The sequence below is a fragment of the Pseudochaenichthys georgianus genome, chromosome 12 (genome assembly GCF_902827115.2).
Source record: "Pseudochaenichthys georgianus chromosome 12, fPseGeo1.2, whole genome shotgun sequence".
NCBI lineage: Eukaryota > Metazoa > Chordata > Actinopteri > Perciformes > Channichthyidae > Pseudochaenichthys > Pseudochaenichthys georgianus.
The window spans coordinates 4,513,712-4,538,142 of NC_047514.1; the positions used below are offsets into that span (position 1 = coordinate 4,513,712).

The window sequence follows — 24,431 nt, forward strand, 5'->3', positions numbered from 1 at the left end:
TGCTCTCTATAAAGGCCGATCAGGAGAGCTGGATCTGATCGATATGGACATAAACGCGAGTGAATTATAACCGGACGCGAGAGAGAGATCAGATCAGCTGCTGAGTCTGACGGAGACACGCAGCTCTGCATGATCACGTGAAGCTCCGCCCTCTGTTTAGCGAGCTGAATACGCAAAATGCGTATATGAAGTGTAATGAACGCAAGAAATCATACCCTCGTGGGGGCGCGCTCATGTGATTGGCTTAGAACAGGGGTGGGGAACCTTTTTCCTCTCAAGGGCCATTTCAATTTTTACAATATCCTCAGAGGGCCGTACACATTATTGACCTCTGCTTAAAAAAACTAAAATCACAGCCCATTCATTTCATTCTGTGCAAAGAAAAAGCAACCTCTTAATCCAGATATCTCACCATGACTCGCGTATGCATGCACATGCAGGGTGTGGCGTGCTCCCCTGGGGAGATTTAAATGTTGAAGTTAAAAGCATCACTCTGGTGCACTTTGAGAGCAACATTAGGAGATCTATGGACACATCTATCAAAACACCCAAACACAACTGTAAGCAGATTTTCTTTTAATTTATGGATATATGACAAATCACTCCCCTTTCAAACTGTATTATTCTTTATTAATAACTGTCATATAGTATTGTATACCTGTTTACTTTATTCTCTTATTTTTATAATGATCATATAAAGATGTGCCTTTACCTCACTGGTTGTAGAAAAAGCTTCTTGTATTCGTTAGCATAGCTAGCTAACCAGATGTTAATGATAACAACACAGTTATTGACTGTCTGATCAGTATGACAGATGAGCAGATCGCCACTGGGCTTTCAACTAAAGACACAGACACGCAGAAACTGCGGCATGTGTATGGACTTATCGGTACTGCAATTTCTGAAGTGCTGGAGTGGCGTTCTGGTGCTCTCCGTCAGAACTGCACCCCTGTCAGTCGAGACATATACCACGTGATGACACGTTAGGCTCGTGTTGTGTTCAAGGACCCTGACCTTGGCCAGGAAAAACAGGCACTCGCTTGTTTAATTTTTTTGCGGTCTAGATTTCTTTCATTTTTTTATTTTTTGCGTGTGTTTATAAATTACCTCGAGGGCCGTACCAAATTGTCTCGGAGGCCGGAGGTTCCCCACCCCTGGCTTAGAATGAGAAAATTACAAGTACGAATCGCGTGAGCGTCAGGGGAGTCTCAAAAAACCCACACACGAATGCACAGAAAGCGGTTTGTGTTTGCAGGTTCAGGGGATTTAAACGGAAAACAAATATATGAGGATCAAAAATACATATGTAAAACTTTTTTCTGTATTTGGATTTTATTTACATGTATATGAAACGGAACATATTTGTGTGTGCATTGAAAACACAAGTGTGGATCCGGAAATACAAGTGTGAATCCTTCTGTGTGCATGTGTGTATTATGAGACTGTTCTAAGCCCATACATATTGACCATAAGGAAATCATATTTGCAGTCCTTTTATTTTGCTCCACTCTCCTGAACCTAATCAGCGACAGCAATGAAGGCAGCAGCATCCTTCATGTGGACAGCAGGATGCTCTGTCCACAGGAAACACAATGGGGGGGGTGGTGACCTAAGTGACCTAAGTGTTCTAAGTGTTCTAAGAACCCATGAAACGGACACTTGAACTTCCATCGGTCTGCATATTTGGTGCAACAGTGCGTTCTGAGCAGTGACGTGGTTTTGCAAGAATGGGTGCAACTAAAAGGTCCATGTAATGTGGGCCAGACACTAAAGTGAATTAGACCGGAAACTGGTCCCCCCGACTGATTCTTGCAGCCTTCCTTTGCCTGTGTGTGACATGCAACTAGTTTCCTGTGTTGGTGTTGGCACAGACAGCACTGCCAGTCCTCAACAGATACTTCACTCTGTCTATTTTTGGCGAGAACTGCAAGTGTCACCATCACAGGTGTTTTCTATAACGTCGTGTTTGAATGGCATTCACTGCTTACCATGTTTCATCTTATTCGTTTATCCTTTTCTTTTTAACCCTGACCCTTTTCATTTTGGAATGATGTGATTTATTACAATCACTGCAATAAACAAAATACTGTTATATTAAATTAAGGTCGCCCACCCTTACCAGAAATACATACGGTTGTTTACACTGGCACGCACAGAATAAACCTTGTTTATATCATCTACACACGTTTGAAATGGAAACAAAGGCATCAACTCTGCACTTGGAAACAAAGAAAAAGCAAATCAGGTTTTAATTTCCATCTTCAAAACTCCTGAAATAATGAGCGAGGTTCTGGTTCTCTTCATAGTTACAGCAGTGTCCAGACAGAACAGTATACCATGCCGTGCCAGCTGCAGCAGGCTCACAGTTCCTCCATCAGGATGGCATTGGGATGCCTTACTGATGATGAAGAAGACCACAAAGCCCTCTCCTGCTGTTTTAAGTTGTGGAGGATGTTTGCTGGAACAGGCTGCACCAGATCCATCTTACAGTAATAGTGACATCTTATTCAGCTGCATCCCTTTCTCATTATGAGTTCTCTATTCATCTGTTTTTATTTGTCTGTTTCTGTCTCCTCTGGCTGTGGTTGTTCAGTCCATGCCACTGTCTATGTGTCTCTGTGTGTTCAACACGCTGTTCCCCCCTGCCTTGTTGATACCTGACCTTATGCTAAGCTAACTAGTTGGTGGATCCAGTGACATATTTACTGTACAGCCATAGTACAGTAGTTGAATCAATCTTTATGTATGAAGCGATTCCTGCCTTTAACTGGGTTCATTTTGACCGTTTTGACAATAAGAGAAGAGTGGTGGAAGTTACATTTTTCTGAAAACCTTGACATTTGTACTGATGTTTTAAGAAACGGTGGAGGCCATGAAAGAACATTTATATGTGAATAGAAAGTTCATATATTGCAAGTAAAGTCGTTAAGAGTTTTTAATTTTTTTAGACGAATCTCAGTCTGAGAAAAATGTTGGTATTCCCCAATTCCAACAGCCTTAGCTTTTCTTTTACCATTTGCCTTTCCATTTCCTGCATTTTGTTACCCACTTTTTAGCTAGCTAAATGTTCAGCCTCAGAGGCTTGTAGTCCATCCCATGATGGCATGTTGTCATTGCTAAGCTAGTTAGGGTTATGCGTTTTCACCAACCACAAGCACCAAAGTTCTTTTTGTACACATTTGTCCCAACATTTCTAGCTATTCCTTTAAGCACCACCAATACATTTACTGTTTCCAGTTCCCTAATTGTGAATGTTTGCTGCCATGTTTCTATTATATTAAATTGAATATCTTTGGGGTTTGTACTTGTAGTCAAACAAAACAAGGATTTTTTTAGATGTACTTAATGACTAAATCATTAGTAAAAAAAGAAATGTGTCAAAGGATAGGAAAAAGTGTTCATTGCCGTGTATCATGTAGGAAATGGAGAATAAGGGAGTGGTTTTGGACACAGCCTTTGTTTCCCTGCAGCCTGTTTCTCATTAGGTCCACACAGACCAGACCTGTGGAGGTGCAGCCGCCCTGTCTCTGGCTGTCCTCAGAATCTGCCCATTTGAAAGAAAAAGAAAGAAAACAACGCTTGTACATTACCAAGATCTATTTCCATTTCGCTAAGGTCTGCTGCTGTCGTCTGTGAAGCGTAACATTTCTGACTGCGAGGCCATGTTGTTGGGGTTTCCTGACTTTGATGCATGTCCCGTCTGGTGCCACCGGCTCCCTTGACAGGTGCTCTCTTTAGAGAAATGGCACTCGCCAAGTTAATGTATTGCTCCTCCAAAGTGCATTAAGATGTTAAACACACCTGGAGGTCATGGACCTTAGCTAAACATGTAACGGTACGTCCACACGGCAGCTTTTCAAAAATCTTGGAGCTGGGCGTGTCTGACAGCTTGGGGATTTTTTGCGAGGAATGCGACCAACAACCAATCACATGAATCTCCCGCCCCCGACATACAAAGCAAAAAACCCCGGGGATTTTATGCGAGCAATATATATATAAACTCCCCAAACAGGCGAAAACCTACCAGTTTCCCCCACTGTCTGTGCCACCTCCCTCCATGCCTGGTTCCTCCGGTTTGTATCCCGGTAATAGTTCTGATCGTAAAGAACCGGGTGATTTGCTACCGTAATTTCTCGTTTGGAATATGAGGAAATGAACTGCGGTCTGGTTCTCCCTGCTTACACGCGGTTTGATTGGCTAGCGCTTCTACTGTCAGATTTGCATAAACGTGTTTGATTGGCTGGCGCTTCCAGCTCAGCTTCAAAAGTTGAACATTGCTCAACTTTTGAATCCTGGAAATCTTCGCTTCGCTCCCCCACAATGCAGTTCGGCGAAAAGCGAGGCACAGTGACGTCATCCCCATTCAAAGTCAATGGGCAGAGAAGCGTTGGAAGCGTTGGAAGATTCGTCTAAAGCTGCTGTGTGGACGTACCGTAACGGAGCGTCCACACTACAGCTTCAAAAAAAGCTTGGAGCTGGGCGTGTCTGAAGCTTGGGGATTTTATTCAAGCAACGCAACCAACAACCAATCACATGAATCTCCCGCCCCCGACATACAAAGCAAAAACCCCCGGGGATTTTATGGGAGCAATATATATATATATATATATATATATATATATATATATATATATATATATATATATATATATATATATATATATATATATATATATATATATATATATATATATATATATAAACTCCCCAAACAGGCGAAAACCTACCAGTTTCACCCACTGTCTCTGCCACCTCCCTCCATGCCTGGGTCCTCCGGTTTGTATCCCGGTAGGTGAAGAGGGTCTGGTCATACAAAACCGGGTGATTCGCTACGGCGATAATTAGTTTCTCCTCCATCTTTTTTTTAAATATAGAAATGAACGGCGGGATATCTCTCCCAGCTTAGACGCGGTTTGATTGGCTACGGCTTGAGCTGTCAGATTTTCCGAAACAGGATTTGATTGGCTGGCACTGGCTACTCTGGCCGGAGACGGCGGAGACGCCTCGCTCTGCTACCCACAATTCAGTTCGGCGAAAAAGCGAGGCAACGTGACGTCACCCCATTCAAAGTGAATGGGCAGATTGAAGCTGTCGACGCTGTAGTGTGGACGGGCCGTAACCAGAGTTATGAACTTCAGCGTATGTTCATGGCTTTGAACCCTCATTATCAACGTTTCCTGTAATAATCAGAACTACTAGGTGCGACCGTGGCTCTGTGGAAGTGCACTGGTCTTTCAATCAGATGGTAATTGGTTCAAATAATCAAAACTACTTTTTAGGGAAATTCTGGTGCATCTTTTGAAATTAGCCAAACATTTGATGTGTCCAGCTTCCTTAATGTGAAAATAAGCTGCTTTCCTTTGATCTAAATAATTGTAAATAGAATAACTGAAGACATCCAGTCAAGCAACACATGTAATGTATTCATATATATATATATATAGGATGACAATATATATTTATATAATTATATGGTCAGCATGTTTTTGCACTTGATCCTAACGTTTTAGGATAAAGCCAAACATGTGGATTTTCTCGCATATATTGTGTCAGACAAAGAGGGAGGCATAGAACATGGCAGAGCTTTTTTTTTCCACCACAGGTGTTAATCAGGTTTGCCTGAGGGCTTTTAGTTTTATAAATAGTAATAACACCGATTACGCTTGATCCCTAAAGCTGCATCTGTCAGTGAGAGAGAGAGGCTGCCGCACACGCTTGTGGTCATTATATTCCCTCTTTTTCTCTGTGTTATCACAACCTCTCTGAGGCCTCTTTCATAAAGCTCATCAAACAATGGCTTTTTACTGGTAATCTGAGGCAGAAACAAAGAAATGGAAAATAATCATCCATCATCTTTGACACGCCTCCATAATTCAATCATCCCACCAGGGTCCATGTCATATTCCATGATGAGTCTGGAAAGACTTGTTCTCTTATTTACTTCACCCTTGGTGGAATGTTCGTGTTCTAGCAAAGCTTAATTGTTTCCTCAGGTTAAGCATTGTTTAACCTTTTTTCAAGGCTGCTAATTCCAGAAGACGTTTCTAATGTTCACCTTAAGCCTGCAATACTCGCTGGCTTATTTACGCCAGGAGCAAACACAATGCAACTTCAGCTTCAAAGAGTCATGCTTCTGCCCACATGGAAATTTGAGGTCCAATACTGTAGTTCTAATTTGAGGCAATGGTTTCAAATTGTCTGGCTTTTAAGTAGCAAATGCTCCACAATATTGACAGAAGAGTTATTGTCAGGGTATGTCTACACTACACTATTGAGATCAGAGGGAGTGAATCAGAACAATAATGTTGCGGAGCGGAAACCAAAACACTAACCTGAAGGATGCTAAAGCACTCTGTGATGTTGAGGGGAACTGCAACATCCAGTGGTGACAACTCTTTCCTCACATCACATCGCACATATTACCTGAAGCATTGTTTATGAAAATATATTCATACAAGAAGTGTTAAGCATGTCTTTATGGTTGTCTTTTAAATTCCCAGAAGTAAGAAGTGTTTGACCTAGAGTTATACTAAGGCTTAAGATTTAAAAAATGTGAAGCACCATTGAAGGGGAATTCCACAGATTTGACACATCTGTTTACAGGTGCTCTGCGAGGTCCAATAAATGTCGTTGTCAGTTGGTGCTGTAGAATATGAAAAAGATTTGGAGGTTTTAAAAAGGTGAGGCGACCGTACCTCATATAGCCCAATATAATATAGCTGGTCCTGAGGCAACATCTTTTTGCCTCAGATGCAGCGACAGCCCTAGTTAACATGCTGTCTTAAGCTTCCTCTGCTGCTGGCCATGTGGTGTGTACTGGGCCTATCTGACCTTTCTTCCTGCTGAAAACCGCTACTAATGAAAACACTGAGAGCAATGAGGCTGGATCAAACAGGCGTATACTTCAGCAGAGGTGTGCAAATGTGTTTATTGGTTTGTTACTATGGCTTTCTAGCCTTTTTTACTATGTTTGCTAGAGGAGTAAATATATCTCTCCTCTGACCCCCCCCCCCCCCTACTTAGTCCAAAGTCAAGGTCAGGGTCTGGTCTTCCAACTGGGATGTAAAGAAAGTCAGACTGACAGGTTAGCCTGTGTTCACCTCTTATCCAAAAGGTTATGGGGGTATGAGATGCTCCTACAAGACATTGATGTCATCAAGTTCTTGATTTGGTATCATCTGCTTGTCAGAGAGCCGACTCAGTGAAAATTGGGCACTGGTGTGTGGACGTAAAGCTCATTCCTAAACTGTCAAAGCTAGAATCAATCATTCTTTATGTTGAATTCCTATAGTTAAATACACATCGTTAGCCAAAAACAACATGTTCTCATGCCAGAAAACATCACATTCCTTTATAGATCTCAATATGGTTCCCATAGTTGTGCTCTTGTTCTTGTATGCATTTTACTCGCTGTAAGGTTTCATAGCAACAAAGACATGGAAGCGGCTAAATGTGCTGACAGAGCTCCCCAACTTTAGACTCAAGATGTCTTTAAATACCTGCTGTAGCGAGCCAAGAAGTTCCAGTAAGGCCCAGTGGTAGATAAGTAAACCACATCAGTTTTTATTTGCAAGTTTGTATGATATTCTGCCAGCGTTTAAAATGTAGCAAAATGGGTCTGGCTCCAGGATGAAGGATTCTGCTGAAAGGATAGTTACAGTTCTCTCAGGGCTGTGTCTGCAGGACTCTGTGATTAGTGAGTGCCATGCTTTATGATCATATCAGAGACAGGGAAAAGTAAATCATTTAAGCAGTGTTGATGGTATTGTGAAATAATATAATATTCCCTTAATTATAGCACTTAGAGTTAGAAAAATGCAGGCATGAATCTCCCAGGTTCAATATTCTTCAGGTCTTGTCAGTGTCATGTGGACTGGCGTGTGCAACAGTGATATACATCAATAAGAAACATTTGCTTTTCAGAGTTATGTTCACCAAGGTCTTTAGATCCGTTTTTCAGTTCCTGTGTACATTTCTCCGAATGGGCTTCATCCCAAGCAAGCAATTTGACAATGGATTTGCAGACAAATACTACTGTATGACTTTGATTCTGAATCTAACTCAAAAACCGGAGGATTCTTAGAATGTATTTTGAGTTATAGAGTGTCTTTTTTATTACGTTAAAGTCATTTAAAAAAACAGTACAATAAATCGACTTCAAGTCTCGCTAAAAACTAAACTATTTTACAAGATTACATTTTAACAGATGCTGTTACATTCTATTATTGAACTTTCGCCATATATCCTTTTTTGTCAATGGAACCTCCGTCACCTTTAGCTGTTAGCTCTGTTATCTAACCAAGCAGGAATGTCCTGTCCACCATCTGCTAACGGCTAATGTTAACTAGCTCTCCTCCTGCGGATATTCAACATTGATTTGTTTTAGGGGTAATCTAATTTATGGTCCCATAAAAAACGTTTAGTTCTGATCATGCTTTGAGCTCTTAAACCAAGAACATGTCTAAGTAACAACAGAAGGGATACAGTGGGAAACAGAGCTCTCGTTTCCATAGACAGAATAAGGAAGGAAAAAATTATACTAAATTAATCCAAAACAATCTGATGGGTTGGATTCTGAAGCTAAGACTAGCGTGATGCATCAAAGACTCCGCAGAAGGGAACCAAATCTCTTGGAGTAAACTATTTGCTAAATGAAAACCCATGGATACGAAAACATGCTTTGTGAACCAAAAATATGAAATAGCATATGCCATCCTTTTAGACATTTCTGAACACTGTCAAGATGTTCCTTTATTCACATTACCATATATTGAGCTGTCACTTTTAATGGTTGTAACTGTTTCCAATTTAAAATAAAGTAATTACAGACAAGCCAGGGGGGTTTCTAATCTAGTGGGTTTTTTAAAAGGGGATGCTAGGGTGAAAGAGAAAGAGGAGATGGAGGATTTGGATAGAAACAGAAGAAAGGAAGGAGGTCCTGCCCCTGTTGTGTTTTTCTCTCTGCCCTTAAGAGACGTGGAACAATGTTCTCAACGTGAGAAGCCAGAGCATGCCCAAACTAATAATTTTCCTTTCAAAACTGTAATTTAGTAGGGGGGTATCCATGCTGTGAAGATAAATCAGCTCCGTTTAAATGCGACATGATGGAGCGTTGTCACAAGAGCGCAACATCAGCAACTTGTAATCACTCTCCATTCTGTTCCTCCCGACTCCTCACAGAACAAAGTATCCCACAACAGGTCCTGTTCTCAAAGTGCAACAATTATTACGTTTTTCAGTGCAGCCGGCGAAGATCTCTGGAAGCCATTATGTGGCTGGGAACCAAAGATGTGCCGGGAAATTAAAGAGAGATCATTGATTTCCTCCACACATCTGCCCTGCAGTTTTAAAGTGCCCACAGAGGTCCTGTTCACCTCGAATCAACCTCCCTCTGCTCTCGGTTTTTTATATTGCTGTTTGCGCTAGACCACCTCTCCTTTTGTTCCTAATAGACATGAAGTCATACATCCTGTGACAGGGAGCTGCCCTGCTGTTCTTCACTTTCATGCAGAGGAGGTCTCCTTTCTGTGTCCACCCAGTAGTGTAAATCAAGCCGACCTCAGAGAGTCCTTGGTGAATATTTCCCCCTTAAATTGTTCTCCCAACTGTAGTTATTTCACTGACTGTGGGCACTGCGGCTTCCCCCACTTCTAATTCTCCTCCAGAGATTTTCTTTGGATTGTGTGCAGGCGCCCTCAGACCCAAATCCATCCATGTGTGAAAGCAGCGTGGAGTCGCTCACACCATCCCCGTCCCTGTTTTCCTTCGTTCCACTTCAGTCAGTTGGAAGGAGCAGTAATTCACTTCAACAGATTTGTAGTCACCCATGATGTTGCGGTTAGTATCTTATAGCGTCTAAAAGCTATTTAAATTGTCCCAGATTTGACGACATTACAGTTGTGTCCGTCAGTTTCCATGTTTCTCAGCAATTACAGAGGCCACCCTGAGGGATAATTGCCCAGGCTTCTGTGTCCTACACTGGGTTTCTGTTGGAACAAATTGGTACCGGTCCACTTGTCCTTGAAGATAGTCTTGAAGAAATTGTAGAATGACTTCATCATGAACACTACACATTTTGGATTCTCTTAGGCTGCAGCCACGAGCTTAGTTGTCTCTGTGACTCTAGAGTCTAGACTGTTTTTCACACTCGGCATCGACAAAGTCACAATCAATCAAAAGACTTAATTAATCCCAGAGGGAAATTACGTTTGGGACATTTTCACCATATTACAATAATTAAATATATACTTATATAAACATAAGTAAAAATGTGCAATAAAGGTCCTTGTAGCCAGAGGGACAGAGCGTCTTAGCACAGGAACAAGGCAGGACGTCCTGCACAGCACAGGAGGCTGAAAGCTGAACCGGAAAATCTACCTTCATTTATAGTGTTGACATTTGAATTCTAAGTTTTATATTCTTGTACATTGGTTTTCCTTGAATATTTTTATGTTTAGTTAGAACCTACTATTTCTGCACAGATAAATATTAGCTTGTGTCTTCATGGTTGAATGCACTTATTGATTGTCGCTTTGAATAAAAGCATTAGCTAAATGTAATGTAATTAGGCCACCCTAATCAGTGTTTTTCTTTATATTCATTTAGCTGTGAACTCTGCTCTCACACATGGAGCAGAGCAGAGAGCGGCCGGGACTAAAGGCCACACATAAAAAGCAGTAATTACCAGATAATGGAAACCCTGCTCCTACATAAATCACAGATCACATGTATTGCCTTGACAACACGTACAGTTGATACTAGTGGAAGGGTGTGTACCCAGTAGGTGTGTCGGCTGTGGGCTGGATCAGCCTCCTGTGCAGAGGTCTGCCTGTGGGTACAATGGGAACAGAGCTGAAGTGCAGACAGAGCAGCAGTGTCTCCTGCAGTCATGCTCCACCATATTGGATGGTACTTGCTGCTGGGATGCCTGCTGCTGGATTTAGATGGATTGCACGTGCGAGGTCAAAGGCGCCCGGAGGGAAAGGTACTGCCTGGTGTTACCCTGTACACAATTATCAATGTAAATGTTCCTTTTGCTCTTGTGCTACAGTACACTGACTTTATGTAGGGTGTGTGATGTTCTGCAGGCCATGGGATTGAACACAATGTGGAAATGCTTCCACAGGGTGTCCGCGGGGGTCTTAAAAAATATTAAAAGTTAATAAATCAATTTAGCGAAAATTAATGCTATTAAAAAGTATTAAACGGCATTTTCCAAGGTATTACATTTTGTAGCTTGTTTTCAATAAGTATATCAATTGTCCAAAGAGGTTGTATTCTACAGTCTGCCTGAATGTAATCATGGCGTAGGTGTGTAGTGTGATTCTGTGTCGTTTATTTATGGCACCCCATTGGATTTGACGTTATCTGAACAGGACGTCGCACGCTCACTGCTTGATAGCGCGCGAAGGTCCGTTTACGCTGGTTGCTAAGCAACATCGTTATGGTGAAATGCAAGTTTGCGTCCAAATGGTTGGAAGATAAGGAGGAAGGACAATCAATACTGTATATAGTCAATGTGATGGAAAGTGTGTCGCCAAGGTAACCGGTTAAAATTCCAAGTGGCGATGAGGTCTTAAAATGTATGGAAAGGGTCTTAAAAAAGGTCTTAAAAGGTATTACATTTGACTTCAGGATTCCTGCATATACCCTGTTCCATAAAAAAGGTTTTCTTCTTTCAGAATGGAAATCTGTAGCACAATAATATGCATTTACAGCTCTTGAAAGATTTAAATGTGATGTTTAAAGTTCAGGATTGCACCCGTTATAGTTTTTAATCAACCACAACAATTTCCTATAGAGAACGTATCAGTTTAAATCTTACATTTGAATTACATTTTAGAATTTACAGCCATTCAAATGTGTGTTTCATTTCTCTATAAGAGATTAACAATTAAATGCAGCAAATTATTTGTGCAACTACTAACTTATAGACACAATTTGTATTCATGCAAAAACATTGCTGACAGACTAATAGTCAGTGACAATGTAAGCTTTTTAACAGACAGCTTTTCTAACGTTCTTGCACATACAGTAAGGGCTTTAATAACGGGTGTCTAGGATCGAAAAACCCTTGAATGATATTTAAACAAACAAAACTGCACACCCTTAAATCTTTCTATATATGCCTAAATACATATAATACAATGAAGTAATCATTGGAACAATGAAGTGAGCATAGTGAGAATTGGTAACTGACCTTCCTACTCACTCAGTAAATAGAGTATATTTTCTCTGCATTATCAGATCACAGTTACTGGGAGAACGACGCACCAATTCATTATTTTGGTCTTCTAAAAACCTTCAATAGGACAATACAACTCTCTGTATAAAAGCCTTGCAGCTGTCTTCGGCTACCTAGTGTAATAATGAGATGCCTGCATCGTAAGCTAGTTAGAGGTTGCACAGCAGTTTTATTGTTTAAAAAAGCCATGGTGTTTCTTTTGTCCCTCCAACATGCTTCATGATCTTATACTCGGGGACCACCCCTGGTGATTTCCTGTGACGCCTTGATCCCAACCAACAGTGGCATTTCTAACATGGGTGGTCCTGCTGAGAGTCAAATCCCCGAGCATGACGATGTTAATGCCGCCGAACAACTCAGAGTCACACGCTCACTCCTGTGCACATGACAATTTTGACACACCCACGCAAAAATACATTGATGTGCACATGCAGGTATTAACATGCATGCTCGCAGTGATTTAACAAATTGGCTTTGTGCCTTGTCTACATCATATCAGAGGCAATAATACACATAACTCACTTTTCTTGTCTTCAATTTGGCAGGGTCATGTTGCTGGTTTCCTTGTGTTTGTTTCAAGTTCCTTGGCAACATTTTGTTCATCTAGTATTTTACTAATCATATATCAAAGTTCTGCTCATATTGTTCAGTTTTGTATTACACTTACAGTAAATCACACTTCTGTCCTTTATTCCTGAAATATCAGACCCCTGTCATCATGCTTTTTTACAGGCCAAATTGCTCACTGCTGCTTGCAAGACCCAGCCAGTCTGCATACCTGTGTCTTGGCTAGATTTACGGACCTTGCCATTTGATTAGCCCGTTTGTAGGAGCAAGTGTTCATTGTCTGTGTGTGTAGAGATGATAGCAGGATAGCCTGCAGTGCTTGTGTAAGGATATAAGGCCTCCATAGACTATGTATTGCCTTCTAAACAGAGGATCTGTCAGCTACACATGCAGACAGACTCCTGAGGAGGCTTGTGCTGATTGGAGGACAGTCATTTGTCAAAACCATCCATATAGTCCAGGTGTGCCCTGTCAACTTCTGTACTCACGCTTTTTATTTTCCCACAAATATTGCTCAAGAGTTACTAAGAAGTTGAGTCACAATCTTCAAGTTCTGTTATATATCGTACCCCTCAGGGGACATTGACAACACAATAAACCTTCTGGACAGCACAGCATCGTTTCTCCATTGCACCAGAAAGTTATTCAAACATGTTTTCCGTAATATCCTTTGGAATATGTTTTGAACTAATGAACTGATGTGACTGTACTGTACACAACCATATTCAGGTGACCAATAATAACCTCATGAAGTAAGTGTTTAAAAGAAGAGTTTAGAAAATGTATCCAAACATTTTCCCAGTGGCACTGGCAGATGTTTTTAACTGTATAAGCATGCATAGATGTTGTAATTAAGACACATATAAAAGATAACCATGTGACTGTCTGATTGTCAGAGAGTATCAAGTTCCTGCAAGTAAGACCAGTGGCTGTCTTTAATGTTGGAAACACTTATCAGGGGGGGGGAAATGCATTGGCACAGGCTTAATACTTTGAGTGCATTGGCTTATTCTTTCAGTTCAGTCAGTTGTTTTCGATTATTTAATACGTGTGGACAAATGTACAAGATTTATTGACCTTGACTTCTGCATGAGGTAATTGTCATGCTGACGCAGGGAAGAGCATTCCCTATTATTAACTATTGACGCGAAGCTGGAAACACGCTATTGTATAACATATGATTGCATTCTTTAGCGATATTTTGGGAACCTGTACAATGAAAACATGCAAAGCAACCACAGACCAAATTTATTTTTGACAGTATAGTGTATTGAACACACATTTAAGTGGCAATAGACATCACTCCGACTATTGGGCATTATCTACTCTTTGTGTATTCTGCCCTTACCCAATTGGCCCTATAGTTCAGTTGTGAGCTTTAAGACATATTTGTTTCCCTAGTAAGTCACTGCCTTGTTTTGGTTGAGCCTTTGCTGGAACTTCCATTTTTTTGTGTTTAATCGTACTTTCTCACATCCTTGTCCCTTTTCATTGGTCACTGGGGTCCCTCAAGGCTCCGTCCTGGGTCCCCTCCTTTTTTTCTTAGTAAACCAATTCACTTAGCTCTGTCATTTTCTCTCATGGCTTCTCTTATCAGAAATACGTAGATGATGCTCAACTGATTCTGTCACGTCTTTCTTTTGTGAAGAATATTTGAGAGCAATTTGCCTCCGACTGACTGTCCAAAGTGTCATAGTTCTCCAACTAAATGTTCCCTGGGCTAGGGCTCATAGAGATATCTCTAAGACTGGTGGGAAGATCATCTTTTTTACCAGGGCCGGCTGCCTGGCTTTGGACCAGAATAAGAGAGAGAAAGGGTCCTTGTTTTCCCTAAGGCTGCCGTGTCTGGCCTCTTGCCTGCATCAGCCCTTTAAAAGCCCTCACAATACCCAGCCAGCCCTCCAACAAATGGATTTCATTGCAAGTACAGTATTTAAGACTGGCTTTTGTTCTAATTTATCATATTATATAAACGCAAGCCAAGTTCAATTGATGATTTCATGGTGAGGTTAGGGCATATCATTCTTTCTGATAACACAATCAGAGCATGCTAAATGGATTTCTGCCCAACAAATGCCCGTAACCAAACAGGAAACCCAAGATCCACTATGCTGATTCATAAAATGTGTTTATTACCATTTTTATTCTTCATGCTTCACCTCCAGCATGCTGTGCTCTTCAGGACACAGATTTCAGTTAACTCTTTATTCATGAACACTCTGCAGACCTATAAAGCACATGTTGAATGAGGTCGTTTTTAAAGGTTGGCAGCATTTACCAGTACCAGTTCATCTTGAACTAAAGGTGTTTGAGCAAACTATTCCTACATAGTGTTGATATGGTAATGTTACTAATTACTATTACTTTTTGTTCCTTTATCATATTTTGATGATGCAAATACGTATTGATGGTCGGAAAGAAAATGGGTGGATATGTTGACACTGAGAAAAAGCTCTGAGGTAGCACACTCCTGTTTCCCTCTCCTCCTCGTCCTGTCCTGCTTCCCATATATCTCTCAGCTCCACTTAAGTGCTCTCCATTTCAGCCCATTAGGGTCATCAAACATAATTGACCGCCCTTTGGTCCCGTCCCCTGAAAGGCCTCTCTCACTGCACCACTGTTCCCTGAGGCCTAACATTTGATGTGTTTTGTTATGTGTATGCGTGTAATGCAGTATGACAAGCAAAGGAAAATGCTGGGTCGTAGTGGTTAGCATGTTGATGTTTGTCACCTCTGGAAACCACTTAACCTTAAATTGCTGTTTGTTTTGAGGGATTCTTCAAAGTCAATATTAATACGTTTGCAATGGGACGGCTAATGTTCTTAAACAAACTGATTTACAGTGAGAACTATTGTATAGCAGTTTTTATTATAAAAGCCACTGTTAAAGGAACATGTCTTGAAGTAAGAAGCTTGTTTAAAAGTTAAGCTTAGTCATATCAAGATTAACTTTTAACTTGTTCAACATAACAACTAGATAAGCATAGATGCATGCTGTAACCTGAGGAGTAAAACATGTTTGTCATTGTCCATACAGTAGCTTAACAGCAATGACATCCCGAGCACATAGTTACACAATTACAAATGTGGATGTGATTCCTGAGCTACGATAGTGAAGCGTAAAGCTTCAGTGTGGACGATGCTAACAATAAACATGTTTTGTAGTTTGGCTCGTACAGACTACCCAGTGTAAACCGCGGAAATGTTAATTATAGGCAACACATTTTGGAAAGAACACTCTCAGATGGGTCAAGAGTTACTGTCACGAACAGATGAGAAACTAATAACTTGAAGGCAGACCAAATAATGCCAGATGTCAGTGATGAGTTGATGATGTTTTCAAGAAGGGAATACGTTTTGCAGCTGTGGTTTTATTTGAATGATGTAGGAGACGAGTTTAGATATTATAAAGTAGGAATGGTGTTCGTTAAAATAATGACTTTTAATTTTTTGATCTAATAAGGTGATTCAACATATAATGTGTACAGGGATGACATCTCAAAGATGATATATATATATATATATATATATATATAAATCAGTCCACCTTATTATGTTTGCGTCACATGTTAGTTAAAACATCATCAGCCAGAAATCTGTTCTTGAAAATCTTCAAAGAATGTTATCGGATTGTCCCTAATTCTTGTTTTGTTTCCAATAGAATATGTTTCTGCACCGAGGGAGCTCTCGCGGGGACGGGACGGTGCCTTCAGGGACCAATCGGAAAGGTTCAGTGGGTCGTGGGGATGTCTTTGTGGTAGATGAGGACATCGACTTGTTGGATCCAGCCTTCCAAAATGGCGGACAAGTCAACCCTCAGTGGAAACCTTCCAGAAATGGACTTAAGGGAAGCCAGAAGGGAAAGCCTGAAATGATAGAGGAGAACATAACAACAGACGAAAAGGTTGACTCCAGTGGGAGGACGTCATCATTGTTCCCAGGGAAACCATCCAGTGACATAATTGACCTGGACATCGGGGGTACCACGAAGAAGCCCTCAGTGGATTTGCCTGTACCTAAGATCCCTTCGGATCCGAGAACTTCCACGGATTCTGGAACACCAACAACGGCAGTAGTCGAGAAGGGGAGACCCACCACCAATGGTAGGCAACCAGACAAGGAGCACTCTGCCGTTGTGACTGTTGTATCCAGAGATGGAGATCTGGTCCTGGGCTCAGATGGCAAAATGTACCGGCTCCAAAGAGGACCACCAGGCCGAATGGGTCCCCCAGGGCAGGAAGTGAGTTGTCTTATGGTCTTCCATTATCCATTATAATAACATAACATAACATAATCAATGTATCTTTTTCCAAACAACAGTCAAATAAAGGACATTGTTTCCTACCTAGGCTTGTCTGTCAGCAACTTAGTGCCTATTTACTGCCAACTTTTTGTGCAGAGGCAGATTCTGCCTGACATTGTTCAGCAAGCATTGCCAGTGAACCGTATCATCTGATCGTATTCCAGGCATTGTATTAGTTTGTATTTAACTATAGTCCAAGTGACAACACCTCTCGGCGCTACAATAGATTTGAGGGCGTAAGAAATGGGGGCTTGATTCCCATTGATTTAACAGTATATTATGTATCATATCAGAGATTTCTGTTGTTGGATGAGATAAAACAATGTTAGGGCCAGCCTTGTGAATGAAGAAAGTGCGACGTCTGTTTATGCTTTACGGCTTACAAGAGCTGTTCTCCATAAGCTGCCATCTGACTCTGATCAGGGAAGGATACACTGCTCAAACATGTGTTGATCCACATGTCTTTGATGCAGCGATCTGAGCACTCAGGGAACCACACAGTTAAGGAGTCTCAACAGTTTGTCATAGCATTACTCAATGTGACAGTCTTAGCCCCTGGCTGCCAAGTTATGTGATTGGTACTAATGGGTAGAGTCATTTTATATCATCCAATCTGATGGTTTACCTGGTGTAAGAGGTGGGTCAGTACAGGGACTGCAGGGCAGACAGAACCAGACTGCACATCTGCTCATGTCTGGACCAGCCTCTGAAGTCACGCTGCCATAAAATCCGCAGGATCACTCAGCACGATTACTGTGATTAAAGACGGCTGTAGGGAACATGAAGGAAGACGTCCTGTTGGCTCAGAATACAATCCTTCTCTCTTCTTCTAACTTGCTGCATTTCAGTTCTAACTTGTTTAGATTTTCTTAGTATGCTTTAGCTTGTAGCATTACTGTGTACAAGTATAACTTACAGGAAATGCTCTTCTCTAATTGGCTGGCAGCTGCCTCGAAATGTTGAAATAGTTCGCCTTAATCGAAGGTGGCGAAAAACAAATCTCCAGATTCCCTTTGAAATCTATAAAGAGAGATTTGGCCTTTATAATTTGGAATTGAAAAACGCACGACAGTCTTTCTTCTCTGACATCATTACCAAAAACAAAAACAATGCACGTGCCTTGTTTTCTACCGTCGACAGACTAACTAACCCCCCAGTGTCAGTAGCCTCTGAATTTCTAACCACCAGGGCATGCAATGATTTTTCCTCCTTTTTCACTGACAAAATTCAGAAAATTAGACAAGCAGTCAGTGCCTCTGCATCAGGTACAGCAAATGTGTTGTCCCTATGTCCACCTAATATCAATTAAAACACCATGACACAATTCCATCAGATTAATGATAAAAACCTAGAGGACATTATTCAACTTCTGAAATCCTCCTCCTGCTGCCTTGATATTATTCCAACAGGATTTTTCAAAGATGTTTTTCGTTGCATGGCCTCAGATCTACTTCATATAGTAAACAAATCTCTTCACTCAGGTATTTTTCCACAGGCCCTGAACACTGCAGTCATTAAACCGCTCTTAAAAAAGAATAATCTAGATGCTTCAGTAATGAACAATTACAGGCCCATATCAAACCTCCCATTTCTAGGTAAAATCATTGAAAAAGATGTTTTTCAACAGTTGAGTAATTTCTTGCATTTAAATAGCTGTTTAGATGTGTTCCAGTCAGGCTTTCGTCCAAACCACAGCACTGAGACTGTTCTTGTAAAGGTCTTCAATGACATCCACTTAAACACAGACAGTGGCAGAACTTCAGTGTTAGTATTATTAGATCTCAGTGCTGCGTTTGACACTGTTGACCACAACATATTACTTGACCGACGAGAAAACTGGGTGGGACTTTCGAAAACAGTTCTAAATTGGTTTGAATCCTACTTCAATAGGTAAATACACATCTGAGTTGACAAATATGACATGTGGGGTACCTCCAGGCTCCATCTTGGGGCCTCTTCTCTTTAACATCTACATGCTACCACTGGCTCAGATAATGAAAAACAACAAAATAAGTTACCATAGCTATTCGGATGACACACACAATTACGTAACCATTTCACCAGGAGACTATTCTCCAGTTAAAACACTGAGTAAGTGCATTGAACAAATCAATGACTGGATGTGTCAGAACTTTTTCCAATTAAACAAAGATAAAACTGAGGTAATGGTTTTTGGAGTCAAGGCAGAACGTGTAAAAGTTAGCGCTGAGCTTCAGTCTGCAATGTTCAAAACAACAGATAAAGCCAGAAATCTAGGTGTAGTCATGGACTCTGACCTGAGTTTCAACAGTCACATTAAAACAGTTATTAAATCAGCCTACTATCACCTAAAGAATATATCTAGGATTAAAAGACTAATGTCACAGCAGGATTTGGAAAAACTAGTCCATGCTTTTATCTTCAGTAGACTGGACTACTGCAATGGTGTCTTCACAGGTCTCTTTAAAAAATCTATTAGAAAGCTGCAGCTGATTCAGAACGCCGCTGCTCGAGTCCTCACTAACACTAAGAAAGTGGATCACATCACTCCTGTTCTGAAGTCTTTACACTGGCTTCCTGTGTGTCAAAGAATAGATTTCAAAATACTGCTGCTGGTTTATAAAGCACTGAATGGTTTAGGCCCAAAATACATTTCTGACCTACTGCTAAATTATGAACCATCCAGATCTCTCAGGTCTTCAGGGACTGGTCAGCTTTCTGTCCCCAGAGTCAGAACTAAACATGGAGAAGCAGCGTTCAGTTATTATGCTCCAAATATCTGGAACAAATTCCCAGAAACCTGCAGGTCCGCTGCAACTCTTACTACTTTTAAATCCAGCCTAAATACTTTTCTTTTTGTCTCTGCTTTTAATTGAACTATTCACATCTTAGACTGCACTGTAACTTTTATCCATGTATTTATTCTTTTAATGTTTATTTTATTATCTTTTCTTTTTAATGACTGATTTTAATGCAATTTTCTTAATGTCTTTCGTTTTTTGTAAAGCACTTTGAATTGCCTTGTGTTGAAAGGTGCTATATAAATAAACTTGCCTTGCCTTGCCTTGCCTTAAGCAAACATTTTAACCACTGTTCTAAATCAATTCATCGGGTGAATTAAATTGCTGGTAACAATAGAACCAGTACCACCAATTCATTAAATGTACCTAACCATGAGTTAAACTGACCACTAACACACTTTCTGAAATGAATTATGACTTGACCACAGGCTTTGTTGCTTTCCTTCGGTGACTGGTGATTGCATTAGTGCGGTATTACATTCCAAGATGTCCAGATGGAGAACATAAGGGCCTCACTGCTTTGTCTTGTGTTGCCTATTTATTTAGTTTAGTTTATTTATTTATTTCGAGCGTGTAAAACCAAAGAAAATACAAACGAAACAAAAGGTGATACAGACATGATACAGTACTATACAAATGAATGCAATAACAAAACGAAATATTTAATTAATAATTGAATAATCTGTAGTATCATTGTCTGATATCAATAAACAACAAAGCTTTAGCTAATTACATGTCCGAAAAGGGGTCGGAAGAAGTTTACACTTATTTAATCCGACCCCTTCTCCCTTTTTTTTTTAAATCTTTTTTTTGTTTTTACATCTAAATATGTGTTAACATATAGTATCAATGTATACTTTAACCTTGAATAATTTATATAATCATTCATATAATATATACAGTCAAGTTAGGAGAATGGTCTCTATATATTTATATACACATATGTACATACACAAATTCATACATTTCAATGCTGCATATGCACTACTATGTAAACCTTCAGTAAAAACAAGCTCACAAAAAATCTCCAAAATGGGTTTTTAACCTCCAGGAAAATGCCATAGTAAAGATGTGGTAACATTTATAAGATGTATTTGTTCAGATCCAGATATAATTTAGACTTAGACATCCACATTGAGGATCTACACAGTGCCGAGCAGCTTCAACATACAGTTCATGTATATCTAAGTACTAATTAAGCCATAACATCTTAGTGTTTAATTGGCTTTCAAGGTGTTGTGAACAACACTTAAAATGTGTCTTTCACTTTTTAGAAGGCACTCAAAAAGGCCACAAACTGTGCGGTTTTACAAGGATCCGGTGCTTTGCTTGTGTGTCAGGTCGCAGGTTTTCCCTCTTGGGAGTAGTAGGAAGGCTGTTATTTTTACATTTCTGGGATGATTTGTTAAATATATAACAGTTTCACTTTAACCAACAGTTCACTTGTGGTTAAAACACTATTTCCATTTGTTTGTCCTTCTGAGCTGTTTTATTGAAGGTTGTTACTTGTTTGACAGGGCTGTACTGGTGATCCTGGCCGGCCTGGGTTTAACGGTGATAAGGTAAGAGAAGTGTTTCTTTACGAGATAATAACCTATGACGATATGTTAAGTAAGTCCACTTGACTCCTTTAGATTTGAGTACACTAAATAGCATCTGAGGCTACATCTTCAATTCTGACATGTTAATACTGCTATAAACTCCTGTCCCTCTGTTCCATTGGGCCCAAGTGTTGATCATTTATGCCTGAGCCCCAATACTGCATTATTTCACTTTTGTGATGCCATATTAAAAAAATAAAAGTGTTCCATATAAATTGATTTGTCGTGGATAAACGTACCACTTCCTTTTCATCTCCACAGATGGCAAAAGTACACACATCCTTTACTCAAGTAGAAGTACAGATACTCGTGTTTAAAAATACTCTGGTAAAAGTACAAATACTGACTAAACTTCTTTACTCAAGTAAAAGTAAAGAAGTATGGGCTTTGAAATGTAAAAAGTACCCATAACTACCAGCTGTTTTAAAGAGTACCTGACCTCCCTTTATATTAATAGAACAATAATGTCATTGTTAGCTAATGAATGTTTCCATGCTGAACAACGGCAACATGACAACGTTTTCATTGGTCCCTCTTCTTTAGAGAAGACCAGGAAGTGATGGATACACGGATCGTGTTCAAATCAATAGGCACGCAATGACTCTAAAGAATAATGATCACGCCACTAAACACACATTCAGACTAAAGGAACCAGCCTGTTTGGAAAATGTAAGAAGTAGAAAGTACAGGTATATGTGTTAGAAATGTAAGAAGTCAAAGTAAAAAGTCGTCAGAAGAATAATTAGTGGAGTAGAGTACTGAAAAAGATGTACTTAAGTACAGTAACGAAGTATTTGTACTCCACTACTTCCCACCTCCATTCATCTCTCATAGGGTAAGTTGGGTTCTGAAGGGCGTTCAGGAAAAAGAGGGGAGTCTGGACCTCCTGGACCGCCAGGGTTTCCCACCTTCTACCTGTGGAAGAACACAGCCGAGGAATTGGCTGCCTTTCAGGTAACATGGGAACAACAACATACTTGTAAACTGTCAGGTGCAATATTTACATGTAGTCTTTTAGAAAGAGATTTCAAAGGGGATTTCAAATGTATTTAATTCTTGTACTTTATTTTTTGCCCTTTTAATCACATGTCACTCGTGATTTTGTTGTAGTAAACACAACATCATTTGAATGCAGCACCATTTATATGCCCAGTTCTTATTCGATAATAGACAGAGATTCGATCAACCTTGTGTCATATACAGTACCTAGTGTGTGATTTTGAACTGTTCAGTAAAGACTCTGATAAAGGCTCAGTGCCAATGGCTGAACAAAGAGGGAAGGCAGATATTTCACATCTTCTTAGCCACTCAGCAAGTGAGCATATTTTCATGAAGCGATAAGAGGATTCATAATTGTTTTTCATCCAACATTGCATTTCTATGTGTCTGAAGAGACAGCACAGGGTCAGGTTTAGCCTAGATCAACACTGGCCTGCTAGCCTAGCTCAAGTGCTTTACAGCAACTTTAAAGCTGTCAGATATTGTGATTTAACAAGCCACGAGCATACCCATCGGGACTCTTTACTGACAAACAACAAGTGGCCACTTGAGACCACATGAACATGTCAGAAGTCCTCTCCTTATAGAGAGCAAAACCAGCTGTTTCTGGATGCTTGGGGGGCTAGCATGCTAACAAGATATGACATTAAAATATGTATTGGTCAGTTTGACTTCATTGCATTTTCCTGCTATAAAATAAACTGCTTTTTTCAGGCCTGCTTTTCTTGTGCTATGCTAACACATTCTGAACTGACTCACTTGTGTTGGATATGATATAATGTAATCTATCTTTCTGATGTAAATACTCGTAAACTATCACATTTCCTAATGTTCCTTTAAACATCTTTCCACTGGACGTCCCCTGAAAAGATGGATCCTTCTTGCTCTTCTCTCTAAGCCCTTGAGTAATTAATTGTCAATCATCTAAAAGACACACTGAACATCAAATGTTCTTCGAGGCTGCGCCATCTTACCGAAACCCATAACACCTTAGACCATGAACTATTGGTGCGTGCAAGCCGATGCTCTGCCCTCATCTGTTTAATCTCTCTGCAGTGGCCACAGCTGTATGTGATAGAAGACACCCACCTGTATGTTAGCATGATGGAGAACTGCCATTACACAAAAACACGGAGAAATTGAAGTCTGTTAGTAGTTTGGGAAGACGATTTGTCACCGTATTGAGTGTGCTTTGAAATCTGTGTGGGTCTAACCTGCAGAGAGCATTCACACTTTGTTCATGTAGATGGATGGATTTTCAGAGAAGATGATGCAATTAAAGTTGTATGTTGTTCATCCATGTACTTTTATTTTCTCTCAGTTTATTTTGTATTCTAGACCTGTAACTTACCCTGTGTGTTGCTATTCTCCCGTAGCAAAGCAATGTCTACCAGTTACTTCGTGCTGGTTGGCCTGTAAGTATTCTGTGACGATTAATATCCTTTGTTTGTTGGGATTTAGTCGTTCTGTAACTCTCTGCTGACCTGAGGCTGGTATCTTCTTTGTGAGCTTGCAGAGTGGAGAAGGCCCTGAAGGACCACCCGGAGAGATGGGCAAGCCCGGCATGCAGGTAAAACATCCATTCACAAATATAAATGCAAATGATGAACCTGAATATGCAGCATTTAGAAAGATAATATGGAATTCTGAATTGGTGATAGTGGTATTTGTTGCTCTTCTTTCTCAGGGTCCACCTGGCGAACCTGGAGATCGTGGAAGACCCGCGATGCCAGGAGATATGGTGAGCACCGAAACCGGCACTTCCTGATCCAGGAAAAACATTATTGGTTTCAGCAATTTCCTCTAATCTAAAGAAGACTGTCTCCAAATGTTTTTGCTTTGAGCAATGAAAGGGGCAGTTCATACATCTAGAAAACTGGTTTTGCATTTACCTCTGTAAATATCTTTGATTGGAAAGCCAAACTCTCTGTGTACTC

At 40.3% G+C, this 24,431-nt stretch overlaps 1 protein-coding gene across 1 annotated transcript in view; it reads left to right on the forward strand.

Annotated features, from left to right (window-relative positions):
* LOC117456529 (collagen alpha-2(I) chain) overlaps positions 1–24,431 on the forward strand; it is a 108,801-nt gene that overhangs the window by 38,722 nt on the left and 45,648 nt on the right. Inside the window, exons 7-12 of the mRNA XM_034096443.2 lie at positions 16,473–17,051; positions 21,412–21,456; positions 22,330–22,449; positions 23,871–23,909; positions 24,011–24,064; positions 24,182–24,235. Coding sequence (XP_033952334.1) covers positions 16,473–17,051; positions 21,412–21,456; positions 22,330–22,449; positions 23,871–23,909; positions 24,011–24,064; positions 24,182–24,235 — 891 coding nt within the window. The remainder of the gene's footprint in view (positions 1–16,472; positions 17,052–21,411; positions 21,457–22,329; positions 22,450–23,870; positions 23,910–24,010; positions 24,065–24,181; positions 24,236–24,431) is intronic.